The following is a 25,299-nucleotide window of genomic DNA, read 5'->3' as shown; positions in this document are numbered from 1 at the left end:
GGGGTTAAATATTATGTGTTAATATAAAAAAAAAAACAAGCACAAGCCTATATTTAGCTGTAGGCTATATTCCTGCAATAAGCAACTTTTTTTTAATGCATTTCTTACAGTATTAAAGCCTTCATTTTTAAAGTGGATATACTTATTATTATCATAATTGGTCCATACAGAGATGGTCTTGCAGCTAATAGGATGCAGGGGGGTGGGCCCCTCTCTGCAGCACCGCCTCTGTGTGTGTTGTGATTCTACTTGTGTGAGTTATTTACATTGTGGCGTCGGGCTGGCAGCTCACACGTGCCGCTGCCTTTCGTCTTTGTCTCGCTTCACAGCTTCACTGGCTGCTATGGGCACTGCCTACAGGGAGAGGAGCTGACTGCCGCCTTTGCCATTTCCTAACATTGCATCCCTCGCAGCATTCGTCGCGGGAGGAGTCTCAGCCTATTTTGCACGTCTTCGGAGGCACAATGACCGGATTACAGTAGCCGATACCGACGTCTGCCCACCTGGAAGATGCTGGGATGGTGCATGTTTTGAGCGTTTCTACTTGGGTTTCCGGCCGGACGAGTTTCTTATGGATGATGCACAGAGGGGTTTTGCGGTGTCTTTATGTATCACCCTGATTTGGAAACCCTCCATCCCACCAGGAGATCCATGACCTGGTTTTTGTTGTACCGTTGTCATCATGTCCCCAGCATCGGCTGCAACGGCCAGTGAAAGCAGCACCACCACCGTTCCCGAAGAGGAGCAGGACAGTCCCCGAGAGGAGGTGAGGACTCATTGTTTGCAATGTGAAGGCCAGTTTTCTTATCCAAATGCATGGGGGTAAGAAACAGTGGAATCCCAATTATCTAACTATAATCATTCGTTTTTGGAGATCCGGGTTTAAATGGGGCCAACGTGCACGGGACGCTTGGAGATTAGTTGTATTAATACAGTTGTATTAATTGCCTAATATGCAGTAGGTTAATAGATGAACCTGTGCGTCCAAGCGCGCACCCGAGAGTGTGAACGTGCATGGTTTCCCCCTCAGACAAGTTTCCAAAATGGGGTTTGGGGACCCCTTGTGCGTCCTGGAAAGGCTCCAAAAGGGTCTTCAGATAACTGAAACTGTCTAATATCACTGTCGCTGTTACAATAATGAGAGAATATAAGAATGGCCATTTTCTTCAAATGTTTCCACACTGTTATTTTTCCATAAGAAAACTCCTAACATGAACAACATCTTTGTGGGTTTGTTACTTCAAAGACAAAGAAGTCTTGCTCCAGACAGTGAGTTTAATTATCTGCGAGGACTAAAGTGAAATATCTTAATAAGGATATTCTGTTGCTGTCAACATCAGATTGTATTGACTCCATTACAACAGAGACACGCACATTCAAATGTTTCTTGCATGTGGAAATATAAATTAAAATCATTAGGGATCTATTACCTGAGCAAAAAAAGTAGTATTTTTTGTTGTGACTGTGTAGACTTCCCCTTCAAACACACATGTTGGATAAGTTACATGTCCATTACACAAGAGGGTTTTTATATAACCCCGTTGGTCTTATTATGTCAAGAGAAAGTGTCCATGACTGAGAGAGGCACTTAGTTAAAGGCGCCACAGTGGTCTCGTGAATTGTGAAGCTTCTCCAGTCTTGAAGGTTCTGACTGAACCATTTGTTTTTTAAAATATTGATTAGGTTTCATAACAAACTGTTTTTTGGATTTTAATAATATATAATGTAAAGTGTATTAGATAAAGACAACCTAAAAGTTTACGGACATGACTAAAGTAAACCACTATTAGTAAACCTCAAAGGCATTAGGATACAAACAGGCAGGCTGGTATGAAAATAATAGAGCATTTTTTTTCTATTCTCTTTATGTTTAGTTTTACATTTGTGCATTCTTGTGTAAAGGGAGTGTACAATACATACGCTCAATTGCTGCCAAATGTCAAATTTAATGATAGAGCCTCCGGCCAACTGAACCTGTCGGAAATCAAAAATACAGTGAAGGGGGGGATTTCTCTCTCGTCTGCTGTGGGTGTGCCTGCATGACAAATGTGTGAGGTATTTCCAATAAGAGGTCTTTCTTGCTATACAAGGAAGCCACAAGAATGTCTGTGTCTAATGTATCAACAATGTCAACACCACTGTGTTAATGTGGTGAGTCACTTTCTTCCTTTTCTGCCATCCATAGGCCTAATGAACAGCTCTGTTATGATCTCAAGCAGGGAGTTTTTAATTGAAACGTAATTTTAAAGTTACTATCAGTCCAGTTAGTGTCCAACTCACTGTTCTTGAAGCCTCTATCTCTGGTATAATACTTTATGTTAAGGCTGAAACTGGCGTGTAATTGAACTTTGTGAGCTACACCTTAATTTACATATCTGCACATTTACATGACTGCAGTTTCGAGATTATAATTTTGCTTATTTCATTCATTGGCATGTCTTTAATCAAATACTTCCACATATATATTATGTGTATATTTGGTTTCCATGAAAACTGTTTCCTTCTACACAACTGTTCGTCGTTATTCCTGGTGCTTAAACAGAGGCTGTAAAGTGTAACATGAGCCACAAAGTATGTCATGTTGTATTGATTATAGTTGTTCAGCGTGTACAGAATGCTAGTGAGTAAATTCTCCTGCTGCAGTACGTTAATCTCAATGGGGAATTTCAATGTTAATCCCTTTCTCCCTGTGGGGTGGAGTCTTAGGTTGGCAAGGGACTTGGGGACCATGTGGCCAAGGTGGGGGAGATAATCATGGAGGAAAAACATCTATTATTTATGCTCGTCTGTAGCTCAAAGAGCCCAGAGCTGACATATCGAATTCAATACATCAATGCAGTGATGCTGGTTGTTGTGGTCACACGTATGCAGAGGCTGACCTATGTAAGAGATCGAGAAGATAACCGTATTTTTTCAACTGAATCAGTGTGTCTATACAGTAGGCTCTGCCCAAGTGCAATGTCTGTAATGCAAATTCTTTGAATTAATTTTGTTAAAATTCATTCTTCCCTGGGCTTTTGCATCTCTGCCAGGTTTGTGTGAGCAGGGTTCCCAAAAGGCGTGACTAGCTCTTGATGCAGGCACTGGGGCTTAATGTGCCCCCGCGGTGATAAAGGATGGCACCAGCTTTATGCTGCCAGAGTCAAAGGACTGCTTTTTTTCTGGCCGGCTTGACATTAAACGTGGTATCTACCGCTCATAATATTTCTGCTTTTTTGCTTCTTTCCTATTCTCAAATATCATTTCTTTAAACACACACACTATGGCCACGTGCACACCCACATACCAGGCAAACAGAAGCTCAACGTGTTACTGACATCAACGTATATTCTCAACATGGTGCTTTTGCATTAATCAGCAATTTCTTCTTGAATTTGATTATAAGAGCGGGTGACTCTTTTGATAATAAAAAGCACAGACCAAGGCATAAGCAATCGGCTGGCGGCTCATGCATAAACTATGCCAAAGCACTTATGACGCAGAATATTTCCTTCAATATTTCATTTGCACGAGCCACTACTTTTAAAAAACTTTTTCTAACTTTATACCAAACAGATATTTAGGTCACTCTCAATTTTATATTGAAGTGTGTAATTACAGGCAACAAAAGCCTCTATGTTCCTAATTGCTTTGAGTGTTTTTGAGTTATACTCTGAGAAACTGTTGTGGCAATACACACAGATGAGCCATTTACTTCGAGGAAGGAATATAAACAGAATGTATTGACAGTATTCTTCCACTGACGTATTGCTGTCTTCTCATCTTTCTGCAGCAGCGGCCCCAGAAGCAGTCCTTGACTAAATCCTTGTGTCAGGAAACTCACTGGAAATGCCTGCTGCTGTCCCTGCTGATGTATGGCTGCGTCGGGGTGATGGCCTGGTGCCAGGTGACCAAGGTCACACGCCTCTCCTTCGACAGCGCTTACAAGGGAAAGTCTATGATGTACCACGACAGTCCCTGCTCCAACGGCTACATCTACATCCCTTTGGCCTTCCTGGTCATGCTCTATGTGGTCTACCTGGTGGAGTGTTGGCACTGCTACACCAGGAATGAGCTACAGTACAAGGTGGATGTTGACAGTGTGGCGGAGCGCATCCAGCGAATGCAGCAGGCCACGCCCTGCATCTGGTGGAAGGCCATTAGCTACCATTATATCAGGAGGACGCGGCAGGTGACACGCTACCGTAATGGAGATGCCTACACCACCACGCAGGTCTACCATGAGCGAGTCAACACCCATGTGGCTGAGGCGGAGTTTGATTACGGGAACTGTGGGGTTAAGGACATCGCAAAGCACCTGTTGGGTATGGAGGACTTCCCCATCACCAGGCTGAGGTTCACTAAGTGCTTTAGCTTTGCCAATGTGGAGTCAGAAAACTCTTACCTGACCCAGCGGGCCAGGTTCTTCACAGAGAACGAGGGCCTGGATGACTACATGGAGGCACGCGAGGGGATGCACCTGAAGAATGTAGACTTTAAGGAGTATATGATTGCCTTTTCTGATCCTAATCACCTTCCCTGGTACGCAGCCAACTCCTCTTTCTGGGTGGCAGCTGCTTTCACCCTCTCCTGGCCTCTGCGGGTGCTGACAGAGTACCACACTGCCTGTGTACACTACCATGTAGAGAAGCTGTTTGGCTTTGACTATGTGCCAGTAAGCCCGTCTGAGGAGCGACCACATTGCAGACACATCCCACGAGTCAACACGATCGACAGCACGGAGTTGGAGTGGCACATCCGCTCCAACCAGCAGCTGGTGCCCAGCTACTCGGAGGCTGTTCTCATGGATCTGGCTCAGCTCTCAGGAAGCTGTAACAACTACTCCGTATGTGGAGGGTACGGTAGCTACAGGCAGAACTGTGAACGCTGCCACCGTGCCATCAGCAGCTCCTCCATCTTCTCGCGCAGTGCCCTCAGCATCTGCAACACGGGGAGCCCCCGCATCCCCTTCAGCGCCAGCCGCTTCTCGCTGAGTCGGTTGTACGGATCCAGGCGGAGCTGCCTGTGGAGGAGCAGCGGGAGCTTGAACGAGCGGTCCTGCCCCACAGAGAGCACGCACTGTCTGTCAGGTCAGCAGACAAGTGAGGAGAACCCTCCAGCCTACCAGGACGCTCTGTGCTTCCCAGTGCTCATTGTGCATCGCAACGAAGGCTGCCTCAACCACGACCACCGCTCCCTGCACAGAAACGGCTCCTGTGCGGAGACTTCTCTATGACCCGCAGCTGCCAGACTTACCTGAGCATGGGATCTAATGATACAGGAACAGAGTGAGGAAACTCTGTACACCAGGGCTGGGATAACATTGACTTCTGCTTCTCCCTTTTACAATAGACGTAACGTGGTCACCTACAAGTTACCACAAACAAGGATTTTTTTCTGAAGATACAGTAACTAGAAACAGGGAAAGTCCTTACAGTACAGTCAATAAGTCAGAGGAAAAGTTGATGCTGTCGATGAGAGACTGTTGTTTAAATACAATGCGGCTTTAAAGGACCAAATTGCCAAAAAGTTACGTACTGTCCTACCATAAGGATAAGAGTCAAATAACCAAGGAATTCCAAGGGGAGTCACATCCTACTGTAAATGCCATATTTGTAGATCTTAGTCAGAGAAAAGGACATGAGTAATACTTTTACATATTTGGAGCCTAATATGGGTTTTGAAATTACCAAGAAATTGGCAAGAAATGAAAGGGATACAACAATTAACGGACGTCCGAATGAGAAATTAAGAAATATTGAGAAAATCATTGACTCACACATCATGTGAGTCATGGGAATTAGGTGAATTATGAGAGGAAATGCAGGGATATCAGCCTCCTTGTCAAAGCATATACTGTATAACAAGACTAAATATTTTTGCTGAAACAAAATACACGTCTTATGGCTCTGACAAAGTGACGCTAACTTTGGCCCAAATCTAAAATATAAACATCTGCATGTGTAACCTTTTGATACTGGCTGATTTAAATCTGTTCTTTCAAAGTCAATGCTGATGGGAATCTATTTCAAAAGGAACACATTTCCATAGTATAAAAATAATCCTCTGATGCAGATGCTGAAAGATCAAGTTAGCAGACATCGGCTTGACTGCGATGACATTATACTTACTGGCTTTCTAAATATAGCGACACAGTCGATGAATAATTTAGCACAGGAGAGCTAAAGGACACAAGAACTTAAAACTGAATCAACAACACTTCTTCAAACTGTTAATTACTATAAACTGCACATTTTCTATAATGGCCAACTGCAAAGTAATAAACCTCACCATGATATTAATGAATCATTGTCAACTCAGCTAGATTAAAATCTGAAAGCTGTATTAAGTTTAATATTCGGCAATATTTCTATTCAGCCTACCTCCTTATTTAAGTGCCTAGCGATCAACTGTTACTGACGAGCATGAGCCATCGTAACTAAAGTCATCTCATCTCGACATCTTCCTATTAAAACAAGTCTTACACTCATAATAACACACGGTATACAAGGCATAGGAGAAACCTTTTATTATTATGGTTTAAAATACATAAGGTTTTAAGAATCGGGCCCTAAATGTTTTTCAGATGATTCTCCTCATGATATAACACAGCTCTCGTGTACTGCTGCTGCTGCTGCTGCTGATGCATATCAGAGAGACAGCCAGAGAGCTGGCCATCAAAGACGCCAGAAATAGGAAGAGGCCTGGATTCACTACTGATAGTGTCAGATTTAATAATATGACAGGATTACTTTCAAGAACTAAAAAAAAAAAAAAGGCTTCCTCTCAAATGAGTGCGTGCAGTATCTCAGTCACGGTTAATTTTAATTTACTGTCAGGCCATGCACAACAATTAATGTAAAATGGAAACAGAGATGAAAACTTTTCAAACAAATATTATATAGAAGTAGTAACAATTTAGCTCATTTTAACCGTGAAAATAGAGTCGTTTCTGTACGAACAAGTCCTCATCTCACGAGACCTGCAGTGAAAGATGAACTGGAATGGACAGATCATTCTCCACCATTAAGTTCATTAAAACCATTACAACGTCCAAGAATATTAAATATCAGAATCTTGTCCGTGGGCGAACATTGCGTGTTACTTCCTGTTTCAACTCTATCCTTCACAATAATGAGCCTGTACTGTTAAATGGTGACCGATTAGCCACTACTCATTACGTTCCATGTTGAGTTTGGAGTTGCAGACTATCTTTGTAGCAATACTAGAGAACACTCGGAAATTAGTCAAAGGGAGCGAGGCATGATTAAAAACACAGATTTAGCATTGAAACATTCTGTGAACAGTTTTTACAACTCATGGGTCATCTATGCAAGCCCCTCCAACTCAGGATAGTATTCAGGGCAAAGATTCTGCTTTGCAGCAACATCCCAAAACCCGGTCATCACCCCTTTCTCTAAACTTCAGGTTTATTTTGCTTTTCAAAAGGCTTCAGCGAGGATCATAACCGATTTTTAAATGAGAGGTTTGTGAACACAGGATGACGAACCGCACTGACGTTACATTGCTCATGTTCCCATTCCAGATAACAAAGGTGGAGAAGCAGGTGAGAGACAACGGAGCAACATGTTAGATATCTCCAGGATTTTGGTCCCACCAGCTATTCATAAATCCATCTTTAAGTCCTTCTTAAGTTCTTATTAACTACTAGCTAGTATCGGGTTGCACCATTAGAACTTCAGAAATGTCTTAGCGAGTTATTTCGTCATTTCGTGACTGACATAACGTTTTATAAATTGAGGTATATTGAAAGGTATTGAGGTATATTATATGTTTGTGAAATATAATAACAAATTATTCATGCATCATTGTTATGATAGCAAACTTCAATCAAGTGTCAGCTCATACATGTTGACCATATTACCGTTTCAATATAAATAGATCATGTACAGTGTTAGTTTAGCAACAACTTATCTCAACATAAGAAGTAGTTTGTGTGGTGCAACCCATTATAGTTTAGCAATGTGTAAATCTCCACTTAGTAAATATTTATAACATGGAGATGTTTGAACTTATGACCAGCTGGGGCAACCGACTCCAGGTCCTGGTATTCGTGGCACTTGTGTATTTAGAACACTCTCTTTGATTGTTGAAGAAATAGTTTGTATATAGAGACATACATTTGGGGAAATACACTTTTTTGCCTTCTTGAAGAGAGTTTGATGAGGAGATGAATACCACTTTGATGTCTGTACATTTAATATGACGCTCCCACCAGCAGCGGGTTAGCTCAGCTTAGCATAAAGACTGGAAACAGGGTGAACAACACGTTTTATCTAGTTTGTTTTACCTGAACAAAAACTGAAACGACAAGTTGTTATTTTACGCAGCTCGTTGGCTGTATGACATCAGCAGACAGATGACAGTGGTATTCAGCTTCTCTTCTAACCCTCATAAAAATTAAAATAAATAAGCGTCTTTTCCAAAATTGTCAAACTCTCCCTTTAATGGTTAATGGATGGTGTACTACGCAACCTTTTTGAGCAACATGAATAGCATTTTAGCGGGAAACCAAATTACACACAGGGATTGAAATGAACCCATTAATCATTAATTCATTTTCTCCTAAAAGGCTGGATCATATCCCAGAATGCATTGGTCAGAAGTCAGAGAATTATGTAATGTCCATGTACTGTGAGGTAAAGTGTAAGCATAAGGAAAACCACAAGGAAGAGCATGTAAACTCCACAAGAGATGTAAAATCTATTAAGAGTATGATTTGGGATTTAAGTCACTGTTTTATACTGAAGTCATCATCGCATTCTCTCATTCATGGTCAGCCTACAAGCCCCTCGGATAGCATCACTGTGATCCATACATAGTCATGTGTAAGAATAGAAAATGTGTTTACCGGTGCAATGTTTACATAACAACAGTGACATTCAAAACAGTTACAAATCTGTCTGGAAGGTTCATAACTAGACATTTTTCCTCCATAGACGAGCATAAAAGCTTCTGTCATGCAAAGCACTCGACCCTTCATCATGTGTATTTAGTGGATTAGGTAGTTTTGATATGTACTCTTTCACTCGAGAATGCTCTGGGGTTTGTCTTTTTGTACTCAAATGATTTTGTGGATTTTCAAGACTGTAGGGCAGAAAGGATTTGTACTGTAAATAAAATAGAGGCGAGAGGTTAGAATGACTGTTGGTGTGGATCTAAGCTGAATGTGTCGTGCACACTTAGGTAACTGAAGCAGGGATATTTTTGATGTGCAGATGTTAAATGCTGGGTTTGTTAAGTCACAAATGGCAATACAATCCTTTGTAAAAGGTTTCAGGCAACACAGCCAACAGAATCTTTTTGCTGCTTCTTATATACTCTTTTGAATGATGTATGTTGCCCTTAAACCCATTTTTACATTTTTTAAATCATATTTGGTACACCTTTATTTACCTGAAAATGTCAGAAGGGTTTGAGTGATTTAGGATCGGGTGCACACACAGAACGGTTGTGTGAGTATTGATAATGATTACTGATCTGAAGAATATCAGTATTCTTTCGTATGTAGATTGATATATGTGCTGGTCCAACATCAACTTACAGAATAGCCTTGCCTCTCTTCATATGATTATAGAAAGCAACTCGTGATTTTGCAAGTAAAGATGTGTTTTTTGCTACCTGGCAAAGGTGTTACAATTATATTATTAATCTGTAGATATAGGTTTTAAAAACAACAACACAAATCTGTATGTATTCCAACTCCACCACAACGTTGCCTTGATGTTTAAGGAGTTAAAACCAAATCTGTGTATCAAAATGAAAACAAAAGGCTCCTCAATAAACGGAATTGCTCACTGAAATATGTGTCAATTGCTTCTTTGTGTTGTTCATTATGAGATTCTTCCCGTAACTGGAGAGGTCTTTGTTTCTGTGCTTGTACTTTTTTACTTGCGTTGTTTAAAGTTATAGTTCCTATATGAGCTGCAACATGATGACAGAGACATCCCTGTGTGAAATCATATCATTTTTATTGTACCAATTATCTGTGGACATCAGAAACATACACATAAAAGCTGACAACTTAATGTAGTAAGTTTAGATACATCTTTCCTCAACACTTACTATGAACAATATGCTGTATTCTTTTAAAAAAATCAGTCGTGGCCATGCTCTGTGGCTAAATGAATAAGGTAAAGCAGGAATCAGTGACTAGTAAAGATGGGTTCATACTTCAAAAAGAATTTGTTGATGTTTACTTGGTTTCGCTCTGTCGAGCGTGTCTCTTTTGCTCTGAACTCTGGTTGGTCCAAACCACCTGGTTGATGGAGGAAGCGCTCTGCTCGTCAACCTCCGTCAGACGGATATCACATTCTGTCACGCTGGTGTTGTGGGACATCGCCTCCCCGAGAGCTATACCTCCATCCTGCACACACACAGGGAGAGAGATTGGAAAAACAACACATTTGGTAGCGATGCATGTCCATGTTGAACACATCACATGATGCTGTTCTGAAGAGGTCTGAAGACAGTCTTGATAACCTTGAAAAAGAAATCACCCCTCGGCAACTCTAGCTGTCTGAAAAAGCCCACACTCTCTAAACTGCTTATTGTGAGTGTTATCTCTGCTTTATTGTTGTGTCTGAAAAAGGCATTTCTATTTTAGTGAAGAGTATAGACCAAGGTCACAGATATTGATGATATTGCACAGCGCATTTCTGCTATGTGGGTGATTTTTGATCCTCCGCAGTGTATTCCAGTCAGACATATACTGTACGGTGAAATCATGTATAGGAGGGAGCATGAGAAGGGCGGGGATAATCTGATCTGCCTCTCACGGGGAAACAACACTTACTTAGCTTTCCATTATTGTGTGTTTTCCACACATGTCTATGAATAATTGAAAAGCCTTATCCTTTCAAGCTATTCTGTCTGTTACTTCATGGTACTATCTCTGCAGGCACTAGCATGCTTTGGGAAGGAAATCCAGTGTTTCAAAAGAACCACTTGCTGTGCACATTATGATCAAAGAAACACATTTTAAAGGATAACTTGCAATGCTTTTGTTCATATATTTATTTTGCCTCCACTTAGGAAAAATAGACAATTCTCTATATCTTTACAACTATTGGATGTAGGACTTTTTACATTGTTGAGTAATCTGACAGTTACTTTCTCAATTAATCTGGTCTGTAAAATGTAATAAAGTTGTGAAAATAGAGAGCCTTAATTGACATATTTAAACAGCTTGTTTTGTCCGATCAACAGTCCAAAACCCAACCAAAACATTCATTTTATCATAATAACATTTTCAAACAATATTTTAGATGATAGAATCGGTTAGGTTTTGTTATTTTGGCTTAAAAATGACTTAAATGATCAATTTTCTAATGAACAACTAATCCTTTAACAGAGTAATCATTTCGATGCAATGCCATGACATTTGGCACACACATACATGATCTCCAGAGTTTGAAGTCTAATGACTGTGGTGAAGCGCAGCTGAAGTTAAACAAAATACATGTTTATGCGACATTAGTGCAAAATTAAGTAAACTGAGTCACCAATGTCCTATAATTGCCACTTTACAGTTGGAACCCTTATATCAGTAACAATATGGCCTTTTCTCTGGCACCACCCTCAGGTAAAACATTATATTTAGTGTCCCACTGTTAGTAAGGATCTAGAAATAGCAATTTACTTACCACGCCCAGGTTGTTGCAGGAGAGATTGATGCTCTTCAGGGTGTTGTTCTGAACTAGAACCTTGGACAGTGCGATGGCAGTAGGCCCTGTTACCTGATTGGCTCCCAGGTGCAGGTGAAGCAGGGTGCTGTTGTTCAGCAAGGCCTTGCCAATAGCCTGACCCCCCTCATCTCTCAAACAGTTGAGACGCAGGTTGAGTGACAAAAGGGTGGAGTTCACGGACAAGGCATGAGCTATGGCTTTAGCTCCCGGGCCTCTAATATTGTTGTCACACATGTTCAGGGTCTCCAGTTTACTCCTGGTGAGCAGCTTGCCGATGGCTCTGGCTCCTCTGTCTCCGATCAGGTTGTGAGAGAAGTCGAGCTCCCTCAGGGACGGGTGGTCCAAAAGGTAGTTCACCAGCAGCCGGCACTTTTTATCCTCAATGTGGCTTTGGTGGAGCTTCAGAAGCTGTAGAAACAAAATATTATGACGATTAGCAGGATTAAATATCTAAATATCTTTTGGGTTTTGGACTGTTGATGGGACACTAAAGCAGTCCGAAGAGTCACCTGGGAAGTTATGGTGGGCATTTTTCCATATCTTCTGAAATGCATTAAGTGAAAATAAAATCAACAGATTAAACACTGAGTAGATGCAGCCCCAATAATCTCTTGGACCGTTCTGATATCATGCACAGAAATCAGTAGCAGATATATTCCATGTTCTCGTGCAGTAGTAAACTAATGTGACAAAACTTTTGTGTCAAAGAGTGACTTATTTAGGTTGCAGCCAGAGGCTGTGCTGTCTTTTCTTTGATGTAAATAGAGCATGAATCGAATGCTTGGGTAGTGCCAACAACAATTTTCCTGTTTCATGACATTAGGGACTGTAAAATGTCTGTCAATGATGCTTTGTAACTGGCAAGAAAGACAGACGTGCTGAATTACAAGAAACAAACATAGTCCATATAGTCAGGCTCTACAAAAGGCATCAAGCCATAAACCAGTGAGGAGCAATCAATATTCACCTTCAAAGTCTTACAGGACTTAAGGGCCTTGGCGAGGGACTCACAATCTCTGTCGGTCATCTCAAACATCTTCCATTCAAAGTTCATTCCACATTGTTTCACCCTGTACACTAAATGGAGCTCTTCCAGTTGTGTCAGCTTGTTGAGCAGGATGTTAAAGTCAAAGTGGTCCATAGACGGTCTGTCGTACTCAGTGTCACATGTCAACTTTGACCCATCCTCCTCCTCCTGGGGCTCCTTGATAGGTGGCAGGAATTGGGAGATGTCCAGCCTCTTGACATAGTTCTTACAAAGAGGTACCATCTCTAGAACCGTCTTCGGCTCGGTTACATCTGGGATAAAAAGCTCAATAATGTTCTCCATGTGCCTCTCAAGGAACATTCGTTTCCAGCTGTGGCCATAATGAGCGAGGTCACAAATGTCCCACCGCTGCTCGCAGCACCGCTTCCAATAGACGCCATCGCTGATCAGGTTGGCTGTCACGTGCAGAGGCAGGGAAGTAGACAGCGTCTCCTGCACAAAGTCTTTGTGGATAGGCGAAAGTTCTTCAAATATGGGCTTTTCTGCAAAACAAAGTTTGCATAAAGTTGCATTTATTTTACAAGTAAGTGTATAAAAGTCTGTATAATAATGGTACTAAAAACAAGAGCATACCCTCAATGTTTCTCACAATGCTTTTCAGACAGAGGTTTGATAAACAAGGCACTAGAGTCAGCTGCCAGTCTGGATCTTCAGCAATGATCCTCCTCCACCTTCTGGAGTCTTTAGCTGTGGCTGCAGGGGGAGTGGACCTGGACATTGTTGCAGGGTTTTTGTACACTGTCCTCTGGTTAAAAAGAAGTAACATTACATTACACATTAAAAGTGGCACATCCTAACAATCCGTTGATAGCGGATAGCAGTCCCTTCACACAAAAGTTAGCTAAACTGCGACTAGTTTACTACAAGTGCTGTCGTGAATCGTTGACAGACCTGGAATAAATTGGTATTTTTGTTGTTGTTTTATAACACTTAACGTTAGTTACATAAGCACAACTCAATGTAAGCCTGTCTACCTGTACTGCGCCGGTCTGGGCTTCAACCGTCTCCTTGGTCACAGAACGCTCTCAGTCTACTTTGTGAACCTCGGAAATATTGCGCACGCAGCCTTGAAGTTATCTTACGGCAAAGAGCGGTTTACCTCGCTAAACATGCTATAACTAGCTAAAAGCTTTTGGCATTTACAGTGTTTAGAGGACATTAATGAAGTGAACTTTTGATAACACAACGTTGAGAGATAGCGAGTTCCCTTGTCGAAATTTTGTGTCAACACTATCTCTGCATATATTTTACTGTCATAAACCAGAATTTCCGACATTCATGGAACGCACCTCAATGGTTGACCCACAGACACAACACTAGTGAATGTATCGTGCTATCTATGTGAAAGTAATAATCATATCATTAAATGATTATTATATATTTTGTAGAAAACCTTTGTGAGGATATAAACTGCGTAACTTCCCCGCAGGCACTATAAACACGATGAGAAAAAAATGTTTTCCAAATACCAATTAATTATATTAATCAGGAATCCCAAACTACCTTCAAGGCATTGGTATCTATTAATTATTAAATGCAGGAATAAAACAGAGCTGCCTGGGGAAGACCACAACATTATGATTACAGTGTAAACAGTGTGACTCACTTACAGTAATATTCTAACGGTTGGACAAAAATGAGAACATTGATGAGTACTGAGTACGTGTGTTTTTAGGGGTATCAGTGTTGCACGAGGCGGTGTGCTGGAGATGCTGCAGTGTTTGTCCTGATCATGCTATGAGGAAAATTTGGACTCTACAAAGCTGGCAGATGGACCTTTGGATAAGAGCATATTGGAGTGAATCCATCTTCTGCAACACAAAGCAGGTGCAATGTAGGAGAGTAAGAATCAGTAAATAGCCCCGTAAAGGAGTCCTGACTGTTATTAAATAACACAGAAATGAAGGGAAATGTACAGTAAATATGTTTCCTATCCCCAACCAAATCTGTTGTTATTGTATGCATGTAAATTATGAGATAAATTCAAATTCAGTAGAACTACATAGAACACACAAGTCAAGACTGGTCATTAGGATATGCATGTATATTAAAATACATATTATCTATTTAGCTACATAACATAGATTTGTAAGTGCATCAGTGGAAGATGCCCCAAAAAAGATTTCTTGAAGAACATTGTCTGAATGTAGGAGGATGTACTTTTGATGGATTATAATGATGTAATATTTTGTTAGGGATGTAAATAACACCATTTTTTATTATCAATTAATCTTTAGATTATATTCTAGATTTGTATTCCCATTTAAAAAAACTCCAAAGATATTAAGTTTACTATAATATGGCAAAGAAAAGCATCAATTCTGCACATTTAAGTTGCATGAACCAGTGACTTTGAAAACATGACTGAAACACTAGCCGCCGATTTATTTTTCTGTCTATCAGCCAATCCCTTCTAAGCTCAAACTACTTTCATCAATTGCGTAATTGTGTAACATTTTCACATGACCACACATGCATGGAGGCAGGTAGAAAATGCAGCAATAACTGATTGTGTTTCCCCATGTGGAGGGCAGAGAGAGCGAAAGAGAGACAGAGGGAGAGAGAGACAGAGAGAGAGAGAGACAGAGAGAGACAGAGAGAGAGAGAGCAAGAGAGAGATGGATGGATGTTACTGACATCAAAAGGTTGCTCCAAGAGTCGGGATGGAGGGTTGGACGGAGAGACTCCGACTGTAGCCCCGAGGCAGTCCATCACTGTCGTCCTCATGTAATACAGCCTGACAGACACACGCTTCTCTCCTACTCTGGCTTTAATGGACTGGCGTGACATTAGCCATCCACAGCGCAAGAGGGAAACTCCCCCATGTGAGCTGCTGTTCCAGTGCACTCTGGGTAGAGTCAGTGTGAAAAAACACAAAAAACATCAATAGTTATAACTTTAAAGTCTGTTACAGGAATTAACTGCAGTTTATCAGCTGCAGTTAATTCCAATAGTAAAGTACACCGTAGCCAGGTGAGGTTAAGTAGAGCTTTCCAATGAACACGCCTTTTTGACAGCAGACATTTTGACTTGTCATGGCGGGAAAAACACAGGTTGCTAAAAAACAGTATAAACCATAAAGCCATGACAGTGTGAGAGTGAGCCAGTATGAAGGACATACAGTACAAGGACCATAAAAACAAAGCAGCTAAATGGAATCCAGCCATTATTCATTTTATTTTTTTACACTGCACTCTTCCTACTGTGACATCTTGTAATATCTCCTGATAGAAAGAGAGAAACACGACGAACTAAACTCTAAACACCAAAATTACATAATTCTTCTCCGCCATTATTAGGAAATGAAAAGGTTTGGATGTTATTAATAGTGTCATAAAATAACCTGATCGTGCAGCAGGATATTTTCTCACACATCTTAAGTGCAGGGTATTTCATATAGAGTATCGAATATTGATTATTTAATAATTCAAGCTCATAGTCCTCTGGCTGTTGCGGCCTCACAGCAGCAAAAGCAGAGAGGATTTACAGAGAACAGCAGCAACATGTATCTACAGTGGGAGGACGGAGTGCTTCACCTTGCTGCTGAGGCCGGTGTCATCACACTTCCATTTGCTTTCTGAGCCCAAGGAGATGTTGCATTAGTTGCTAGGAAACACAGCATGTGTGTAGGTACCAAAAGACAGAAGGATTTTTACAAAATGAAGTTTCTTTCCAAAGATGTAAAATCAATTTTTAAACACGCGACACCCACTCCAGTAGTGATCGTTGACATGGAGATCTAAATGTGTAATGTCGACGTTGATGATCATAACTTATATTTTCCAAATTGCATTAACTTTACAGGAGTAACATAAGAAAAAAAACGTTTTATAAATGATACCCTTTGCTGTATTTTGAATGAAACTTGATTGACTGAAGAAAATTGCCTTAATTTAATAAAAGATAAACAAGCTTACAACTCTGTCGTCAACATAAAGTGAACTTACTGAACATTTATCACTTTATCTTGTGAGATGAAAGCATTCAGTTGCTTGTGTGTGTGTGCGCGTGTGTTAGGAGGACCAGCATGATGCGAGGTAAACTCTGGAGTGTTGCCAAAGGGAGGGATTAATGTTCGGACCCAGGAGCCTTTCAGCAAAGCACTACAGCTCCTGTGCCAGGCGAGGCAACTCCCAGATGGGCAGAAAGCATCGCTCAGTACCGCTGAAGGAAACGTTAAATAACAACGATGAACTAAACGCAAACCTCTTTGGTGGATCAGAACGTTTGGCCACGTTTATGGAATTACAGTATTGTCACATTACTCATCATTTTTCTATGTTGGTCTAATTTAAAAAGAAGACTTGGCCGGTTGTTCCTAGATTAAGAGATTAAGGGAAATCCACCTCTTGAACCACAAAAATAATGGATTAAAGGAGCACACCAATAGTTTGCATGTTTTTGGTAATTTACTGTAACTCATGTATTCCTGAAGTGGTAGTTTTCAGAGTATACTGTAACATTTTCACCTTTAAAAAAAAACAAACGCAAACTGAAAAAGCAAAGTAGACAATGTCCGACAAAGCTATTAGTAGTTTGCAGATACTTTGTCTGACTTCATCATGAATGCTTTAGCTGCATTGCTGTCGTGTGCTAACAGAGTAGCGAGTGATCAGCTCTTTTCAAGCTGAATGACACATTTTCCAAGAAACGTATGAGCACATCTCTGGTAAACACAGTTTTAATGTGGTGCTTTTGTGCGATTCTTTGAGGAACTCAGTTTTACAGATTTGTTCAATCAACTAATCGATTAGTCGACAAAATCGTGTGAGTGTCAGTCGATATCTTTGGCCCCCCTCCTTCGGATATTCAGTCTGGACCGACCCACAGAGCGGGACAGTCACCTATACAGTGGCTCAAAACAAAAACACTGGTTTGATCCTTTCGCTCCCAGCAGAGGTTTGTTGTCTAGCTGCCATTCTCCGTCTCTCTGATAAAAAGCCAAACTTTCAACAGCCACAACTTCCCAAGTCAGGCGTCACCAAACATTTGTACTATTTGTAGTAAATGGGACTTTTCAGGTTTGAATCAATGCTTGGACAAAGTCAACATGTGACTGTAAAAGTGCATAGGAAAAAAACTTTATTCCTCTTGTTGAAAATAAAGACAAAAAGACATCTGATGACTTCACAAAAACAAAAATCTGGTTAACGGACTCATGATGAGATCAAATGTGTCTATCTGAGAACAGTCCGGGGGTATGGAAACATCAACACCAAAATAAGTACCAATTCCCTCCGGAGAAAAGGGCCTAATCCTCAGACTCATCAGCACTTTCATCAAAGTCACCACAGTAGGGCGGACTGGAGTCCAAGTGGATGCTACTGTCTGTTTCCAAAGAGACCACAGAGCTCAGGATACTGTCGATGGACACCATGCTGCTGTCGCTGTCGCTGCTCCTGCTGCTGTCGTCATCGTGGATCACCATCACCTGGGCAGAGTCCGCTATTGGAAGGAAAGAAAAACAAAGAAAAACAGTGAGAGATTCTCTCCGCAAACATTTCAAAGCGCCACTTTCAAGTCCTTTACGTGCCGACTGTAAATAAGCTTTATTCTGGACCGTCAACAAACTCCGTGAAGAGATTAAAACCAACAATGCGTCGGTTCCTCTCTCAATACTTTTTGACTTCACTTCCCCGTCTGTGGCTCTCTGCCCAAACCACATGTGATGCCACTGAAGGGTCACAAAACTGTAGTTTCACTTTTCAAAAAGGCTGGCCACTTTTCAGCAAACATTACTCACACAGGCGTAAAAATAGTGTATTTGATGGGGAATATTTTCCAGTGCGGACGACTACACATTTAAAATATAGAAAATCACCTTTATCGTGGACTTTATGAATCTAGGGGGAGAACATATGTGATATCCCCAACGCTCAAAGCCTTTGTGATTTACCAAAACAAACATTCAAACAAATTTTCAAATGACGAAATGTTTTGAGAGTCAGGAACGACCAGCATGACTGAGATCAATCAGACCACAGTCCACGCTCAAGGCTCGGGGTGAACAAGGGTCATGCTCTTATTGTTTTAGTTACTACAAAATAAAAGAAATATTCCCCTCAGTATCTTATCAGCTGAACCAGTGCCACATTTTAAAAACCTCCCCGTATAGACCAGCATTGGGTTTGTTGTTTGTATTTTATGTTATTGAACTTGTTGTATACAGTTGTGTGAAAAAGTGTTTGCCCCCTTCCTGATTTCTTATTTTTTTGCATGTTTGTCACACTTAAATGTTTCAGATCATCAAACAAATTTAAATATTAGACAAAGACAACACAAGTAAACACAAAATGCAGTTTTTAAATGAAGGTTTTTATTATTAAGGGGAAAAAAATCCAAACCTACATGGCCCTGTGTGAAAAAGTGATTGCCCCCCCCCCTGTTAAAACATAAATTAACTGTGGTTTATCACATCTTTGGAAAGCTGAGTTCAATTTCTCTAGCCACACCCAGGCCTGATTACTGCCACACCTGTTCTCAATCAAGAAATCACTTAAATAGGACCTGCCTGACAAAGTGAGGTAGACCAAAAGATCCTCAAAAGCTAGACATCATGCTGCGATCCAAAGAAATTCAGGAACAAATGAGAAACAAAGTAATTGAGATCTATCAGTCTGGAAAAGGTTACAAAGCCATTTCTAAAGCTTTGGGACTCCAGCGAACCACAGTGAGAGCCATTATCCACAAATGGCGAAAACATGGAACAGTGGTGAACCTTCCCAGGAGTGGCCGGCCGACCAAAATTACCCCAAGAGCGCAGCGACGACTCATCCAAGAGGTCACAAAAGACCCCAGAACAACATCCAAAGAACTGCAGGCCTCACTTGCCTCAATTAAGGTCAGTGTTCATGACTCCACCATAAGAAAGAGACTGGGCAAAAATGGCCTGCTGGCAGAGTTCCAAGACGAAAACCACTGCTGAGCAAAAAGAACATAAAGGCTCGTCTCAGTTTTGCCAGAAAACATCTTGATGATCCCCAAGACTTTTGGGAAAATACTCTGTGGACTGACGAGACAAAAGTTGAACTTTTTGGAAGGTGCATGTCCCATTAAATCTGGAGTAAGAGTAACACGGCATTTCAGAAAAGGAACATCATACCAACAGTAAAATATGGTGGTGGTAGTGTGATGGTCTGGGGCTGTTTTGCTGCTTCAGGACCTGGAAGACTTGCTGTGGTAAATGGAACCATGAATTCTGCTGTCTACCAAAAAATCCTGAAGGAGAATGTCCGGCCATCTGTTCGTGACCTCAAGCTGAAGCGCGCTTGGATTCTGCAGCAGGACAATGATCCAAAACACACCAGCAAGTCCACCTCTGAATGGCTTAAGAAAAACAAAATGAAGACTTTGGAGTGGCCTAGTCAAAGTCCCGACCTGAATCCGATTGAGATGCTGTGGCATGACCTTGAAAAGGCGGTTAATGCTCGAAAACCCTCCAATGTGGCTGAATTACAACAATTCTGCAAAGATGAGTGGGCCAAAATTCCTCTACAGCGCTGTAAAAGACTCATTGCCAGTTATCGCAAACGCTTGATTGCAGTTGTTGCTGCTAAGGGTGGCCCAACCAGTTATTAGGTTTAGGGGGCAATCACTTTTTCACACAGGGCCATGTAGGTTTGGATTTGTTTCCCCCCTTAATAATAAAAACCTTCATTTAAAAACTGCATTTTGTGTTTACTTGTGTTATCTTTGTCTAATATTTAAATTTGTTTGATGATCTGAAACATTTAAGTGTGACAAACATGCAAAAAAATAAGAAATCAGGAAGGGGGCAAACACTTTTTCACACAACTGTATATGGCTGTGAAAGGTGCCATGGAAATGACGTTTACATACCTAATTACCTTCAATTTATCCACTGTGTTTCTATATTCTGTTCAATAATCTTGATCAAATTTGCAAAGTGCACATTCGTCATATTCTTTCACCGTTGTTTATCGAGGGAAAGCAAGCTCAATATGAGACCCATCTCACCTAATATGCATAGTAGCAGCATTTCAATGCTAAATACTGCTTTTTATGTTGCATTACATTTTATTTCAACAGTCCTTTTTTACATGTTTCTAAACTAATATCATAAAACAGAAAAAAAACATGAATCAGCCTCATTGTACTGCCACCTTGTGTTTGAAATTCTCACTGTGGACCGCCCACTTTCCCACTCCACCAACAAGCATATTATCTAAAATCATCTATTAAGCCGAGACAAACAGAAGCAGTGAGTGTAATTACTCTTTAAACTCTTCGTAAACCACATTTGTTGTCGAGCCTCCGAGCAGCTTCACCACACCGGCCGAGGGTGGAGCACTTTGCTCAAGGACTCCACCGTGTTTACTGCTCAAGGCGAGAGGAACATTAGTTACTGAGCTCACCCAGACATGTCAAGGCTCTCCAGTCATTTGACGTGATGAATGTGGCACAGCACACCATTGATAGTAAGTACAGTGTCAGTCAGATATTAATGCTATGTGGGTCATCCACGAGTGTGATCCTGATGTTGAGTCCGCTACACCACTGGCACATGCTGTAGTCTGATGTGTGTTCTGTAACAAATCCTAGAAACATAATGTCCGTATTACTGCTGCAGGTTTGGGACTAGGGCAGGGTCAGAAAGTTAACATATTTCATTTAAATTGAATTCGTATGGTAAAAAGTTGTCAAATTGAGGCAATTTTACAGTGTTTTAGTACAACAAAACCTTACATTTTTTTCAAAATATAAGCACATTTTGTGTCAAGTATTTAATACTTTTAACTGGTGCATATTTTGTCCAATTTCATTTGATATACTTCCCTCAGACACAAGAATTGCACTAGATAATAACATAAAGAGGTAATAAACATGATCAGTCAAATGTTATACTCAATATGCGACCTGGGAAACTAAATGTTAGACGCCATGATGGTATATTATTGAACTTCTCCCTGTTTAATAAATCGTGTTCTCACTGTACAAAAGCCCCAACATCGTAGTCTTTGAGTTGTTTGTATTTTACATATTTTTTTAATATTTAAAAAATAAAGTAAACTGGTTCTTATTATGTCTGACTTGCTCGCGTCTTTTAATATTTAGCTTTTTATTGATTTGTTTCTCTTTAAAAAAAGTTTACCGCCGCCAGGCAGAGCTCTCTATATTTTGCAGAATACCAAACTTGTGGCATCTCTCAATGGAAGCGATTATTTTTACACCACGCGCCCAGAGCTAAAGGAGGCAGCACGGAGCAGCAGCAAATCCCAGGACCCAGAAGAGTTTCTGGAATGGATGCTCCATATAAATAAGAAACTTACCGTACAGAAAGATAAAAAAAAAAAAGACAGCAATCGACGGCGAGGACAAGCGTGATCACCGTGGGTAGACGCTGCGAGCTCAGCTGGCAGGCAATCTCACTGCCCGAGGAGAGACAGAAGTCCTGCACTCCATCTTTAGCTGTTGGATACTAATGCCACTGTTGATAACGCACCTCTCACCTTTCCTCTCGGTGATGAGGGTCTGCCGCCTCGACTTCATGTCCAGGCTCAAGTTCTCCACCATGCTGTCGATGCAGTTGTCCAAAGCCAGACAGCGAGTCTGAGATTGGATGGCCTGTCGGCAGATGGGACACTCGTCTTTCTTCTTGCGCCACTGCTGGATGCAGTGTCTGCAGAAGCTATGAGCGCAGTTCAGGATGACTGCCTGTAGACAATATCAGTAGAGATCAAAACAATGTTACTGTAGAGGCATTCATGTTCTGAAGTTGTATCTGTTCTGCTCATTTTCAAGACCGTGCTTGATTAACTCTTGATCCTACCTCAATGAAGAGCTCGGAGCAGATGATGCACTGAAGCTCGTTCTCCAAAACTTCAGTCACTTGTGTAACTACTTCCTCCTTTTGGGCCCTCTCCTTCTCTTTCTCCTCCTGCAAAAATGTTTTAAATAAATGAATAAAGCTCTGCTGATGCCATGCCAAACAATACAAATATGATGCTCGGATGACTATGAATGTCGTCACACCTTTGTCAACTCCAGCTCTTTGTTTTTGGCCAAGAGAATCTCTTCAAAGCCTTCCCGAGAAAGGGCAAGTTCGTCGATTACTTTCTTTTGCTTTGGATGTTGAAAAAGTAAAAAGAATATATTTGAACATGTTTATAGCTACATAACATTTTTGCATAATAAATATTGTGTCTGGTTAGAACCATCATACCTCTTGCAAGGCCTCTTCCAGCTGCTTTTTCAAAAGCTCCTCTTGCTGCTGTGTTTTCTGCGCCTAAATACATTAAGGGTTCATTAAAGAGAGTATTTAGTAAAAAATATACACGAAAAAAAGACGACAGTGTTGGCTTATATATTAATAGACAAATATGATGCATACCTCGCAAATGTTTTTAGAAGTAAACAACTATATTGTTTCACATCCCATGTATGAAAGGAGTTACTGAGACACCTCTCACCTCGAGCTGCCTCTTGGTTTTACTGAAGGACTTCTCTAACGTCTCCATCCGGTGCATCTTGGCCCTGAGCGTCTCCAGCTGGCCCTGCAGCTCCCTGACATGCTCCTCTCTGAGAGGGTCGGCCTGCCGCGGCTCTCCCCCCAGAGAGGCTACTTGCCTCTGGGTGTTGTCCACCTGCTCCCTCAGCCTCAGGATGTTCTGGCTGTACCTGCAAAGGGAACTTTTATTTTTCTAACCTTTTGTTTTGCTTTTTTCAAAAGACTGCAATTGACTCATCTTTCGGAACACAAAAGATGTCAAATGTAATGATAATATACATACGCGAGGCATAAACTTACATCTGCAAGTTGTCCAGGTCACAGGGAGTGTTGGAGCCATCTGAGCGCCGGTCTACTTCCTGGACTTGTCTGCTGGACCCAGTTTCCTCTAACTGAGAGTGACTGAGCCTCTGCTGCCGAGGGCAGGGCTTTGCAAAGGTCTTGTCTGCAGAAGAGCAGCGGTAGAGCTTGGGCTTCGAGGTAGACGGCTCAACTTCTTCCACGGCCAACTTCCTCTTAGGCTTCTTGGAGACGAGGGCCGCTTTAGCGCCTTCTTTATGTCCCTTCGCCAAGTAGTGTTTAATGTCTTTGAAGGGCCGCTGGACGAAGATGTAGTCAAACTCCACTTCTGTTCCAATTACGGGAACCCCGAGTTGTATGGAGTCCCCGAGCCTCAGCTGATGGGACACTTCAACGGGAATACGGTTTCCATTCACCCACACCCCGTTGAGACTCTGAGGGAAAAACAAGCAATACTTTCTTTATCAGCCGCAATTGAATATAATATTCAGAAGCAAAGAATATCAAGAACATAATACCACTTTATTAGTGTCACCTAAAAGTGTTTTAATTGACAGTTTCAGGGATTTTAAGGACTAGACTACAGACTCACAAGCTCAACATGCACGAAAGAAAGAAAGGTCCTTTCTTATAATTTTCTAGTCTATTGTTTATTTTACACGTTATAATTTGATAGGTAACATTTGTAACGTTATTTATATTGAGCTAAACCTATATAATATAGAGAGAGCAATCTTACCTTTCTGTCTGTCACTGTCCACTGTCCATCTTCCCTCTGTCTGATGGTACAGTGCAGCCTGGAGATCATCAGAGGACAACTTGGAGACAGCAGCTGGTGGGTCACATCCAGACCACGTCCTATGGAGATCTGGATCAGAAACAAACACACATGTCAATCAGCCTGTTAGCTCCTTTATACTGTGCAGCTTAATAAAACATAAAACATTAGATTCGGTACACTTCGATAACGACTTGTTAACCAAAAAAACAACAATTAATAAGGAATATATTTTATTTGGTGAATTGCAAACTTGAGCAAGTTTTAGGGGAACTCAATATAGAGCAAATGGAGCTAGCTGCCTAGCATTAGCAAACTGCACCTCAGTGTTTGCGAACAAGCGAAGCCAGTCTGAGTTTCTTCCGACTCTCATCAAACACAAAACCTCTGAGTCTGAACAGTCGTCCTCCTCGACCGCAGACGAATCCGTCGTTACAGTCTCCATCTTATCTCATTCTGTCAGCGGCTAATACGACTTGAAACTCATCGTTAACAGTGTTGTTCCTACATAGCTAAACGTTGTACTACCGTGTCAAGGTGGAGATTGGCAGGACGAAACCGGAAACCGCTGTGTTTGTTTTCAAAATAAAGGCGTTAGATGAGGTTTAAGCTGAACCGATCATTAAATATGAACATTTTTTCAAAATATAACATTAAGTGATTGATCTTGCTTTTTTCAGGCCTAGAAAAAGGCCTGAATACTGTCCAACACACCTATTGCAATAAGCGCATATTCAGAATAAGAATCTGAATTTGTGTGTGAAATTAATTTATACTTATAATTTCATAATGATGTGATACTACGTCATTATTTTGAGATAGTATCTTATTATAATGACTTACAGGATCTTTACTTTTTCCTCAAAGTGGCGGAAATGGGCTTCCATATAAACTATCTAACTTACACGATGATTAAAAATAACGATTGCGCCTTTGAATTAAACAACCATTTTTGTTTACGTCTGCAGCAGAGCTTCTCTTCTTATTTAAAGTCTATGCCAACAACACGTTTACGACA

At 41.0% G+C, this 25,299-nt stretch overlaps 3 protein-coding genes across 5 annotated transcripts; 1 reads left to right on the top strand and 2 right to left on the bottom strand.

The window, feature by feature from the left end:
* The first annotated feature begins 286 nt into the window (after positions 1 to 286).
* Positions 287 to 9,803, top strand: tmem151ba (transmembrane protein 151Ba). The gene is made up of 2 exons (XM_031861716.1): positions 287 to 766; positions 3,773 to 9,803. Exons 1-2 carry the CDS (start codon positions 683 to 685, stop codon positions 5,213 to 5,215), a joined length of 1,527 nt encoding a protein of 508 aa, XP_031717576.1. The 5' UTR covers positions 287 to 682; the 3' UTR covers positions 5,216 to 9,803.
* Positions 9,804 to 10,111: 308 nt separating this feature from the next.
* drc5 (dynein regulatory complex subunit 5) lies at positions 10,112 to 13,735 on the bottom strand. 2 transcript variants are annotated; one of them, XM_031861811.1, is made up of 5 exons: positions 13,710 to 13,735; positions 13,309 to 13,480; positions 12,655 to 13,217; positions 11,646 to 12,095; positions 10,112 to 10,366 (listed from the first exon to the last, which is right to left on the bottom strand). In XM_031861811.1, the coding sequence occupies exons 2-5, from the start codon at positions 13,451 to 13,453 to the stop codon at positions 10,196 to 10,198; spliced, it is 1,329 nt and encodes a 442-aa protein (XP_031717671.1). In that variant the 5' UTR covers positions 13,454 to 13,480; positions 13,710 to 13,735; the 3' UTR covers positions 10,112 to 10,195. The 2 variants fall into 2 exon arrangements, with proteins under 2 accessions (XP_031717671.1, XP_031717670.1); XM_031861810.1 differs by lacking the exon at positions 13,710 to 13,735 and having other exon boundaries at positions 13,309 to 13,708.
* Positions 13,736 to 17,398: 3,663 nt separating this feature from the next.
* Positions 17,399 to 24,818, bottom strand: rnf8 (ring finger protein 8, E3 ubiquitin protein ligase). Of its 2 annotated transcripts, none has more exons than XM_031861409.1 (9): positions 24,604 to 24,818; positions 24,243 to 24,371; positions 23,504 to 23,937; positions 23,166 to 23,373; positions 22,919 to 22,981; positions 22,729 to 22,818; positions 22,526 to 22,633; positions 22,206 to 22,410; positions 17,399 to 18,180 (listed from the first exon to the last, which is right to left on the bottom strand). In XM_031861409.1, exons 1-9 carry the CDS (start codon positions 24,724 to 24,726, stop codon positions 17,987 to 17,989), a joined length of 1,554 nt encoding a protein of 517 aa, XP_031717269.1. In that variant the 5' UTR covers positions 24,727 to 24,818; the 3' UTR covers positions 17,399 to 17,986. The 2 variants fall into 2 exon arrangements, with proteins under 2 accessions (XP_031717269.1, XP_031717270.1); XM_031861410.1 differs by having other exon boundaries at positions 18,112 to 18,180; positions 22,199 to 22,410.
* Positions 24,819 to 25,299: the final 481 nt, after the last annotated feature.

The sequence above is a fragment of the Anarrhichthys ocellatus genome, unplaced genomic scaffold, assembly GCF_004355925.1.
Source record: "Anarrhichthys ocellatus isolate YVR2014 unplaced genomic scaffold, GSC_Weel_1.0 scaffold25, whole genome shotgun sequence".
NCBI lineage: Eukaryota > Metazoa > Chordata > Actinopteri > Perciformes > Anarhichadidae > Anarrhichthys > Anarrhichthys ocellatus.
Note: the sequence above shows the minus strand (reverse complement) of the source record. Positions and strands in the feature narration are given on the sequence as shown.

Coding starts and splice junctions, on each gene's coding strand:
- tmem151ba (XM_031861716.1), top strand. CDS start 683: ATGTCCCCAGCATCGGCTGCAACGGCCAGTGAAAGCAGCACCACCACC. Junction 767..3,772: donor AGGACAGTCCCCGAGAGGAG/GTGAGGACTCAT, acceptor ATCTTTCTGCAG/CAGCGGCCCCAGAAGCAGTC.
- rnf8 (XM_031861409.1), bottom strand. CDS start 24,726: ATGGAGACTGTAACGACGGATTCGTCTGCGGTCGAGGAGGACGACTGT. Junction 23,938..24,242: donor GGACAGTGACAGACAGAAAG/GTAAGATTGCTC, acceptor TTTTTCCCTCAG/AGTCTCAACGGGGTGTGGGT. Junction 18,181..22,205: donor CCTCATCACCGAGAGGAAAG/GTGAGAGGTGCG, acceptor TCCTTCCAATAG/CGGACTCTGCCCAGGTGATG.
- drc5 (XM_031861810.1), bottom strand. CDS start 13,513: ATGTGTAATGTAATGTTACTTCTTTTTAACCAGAGGACAGTGTACAAA. Junction 12,096..12,654: donor AGTCCTGTAAGACTTTGAAG/GTGAATATTGAT, acceptor TTGTTTCTACAG/CTTCTGAAGCTCCACCAAAG. Junction 10,367..11,645: donor CCTGCAACAACCTGGGCGTG/GTAAGTAAATTG, acceptor GTGTGTGTGCAG/GATGGAGGTATAGCTCTCGG.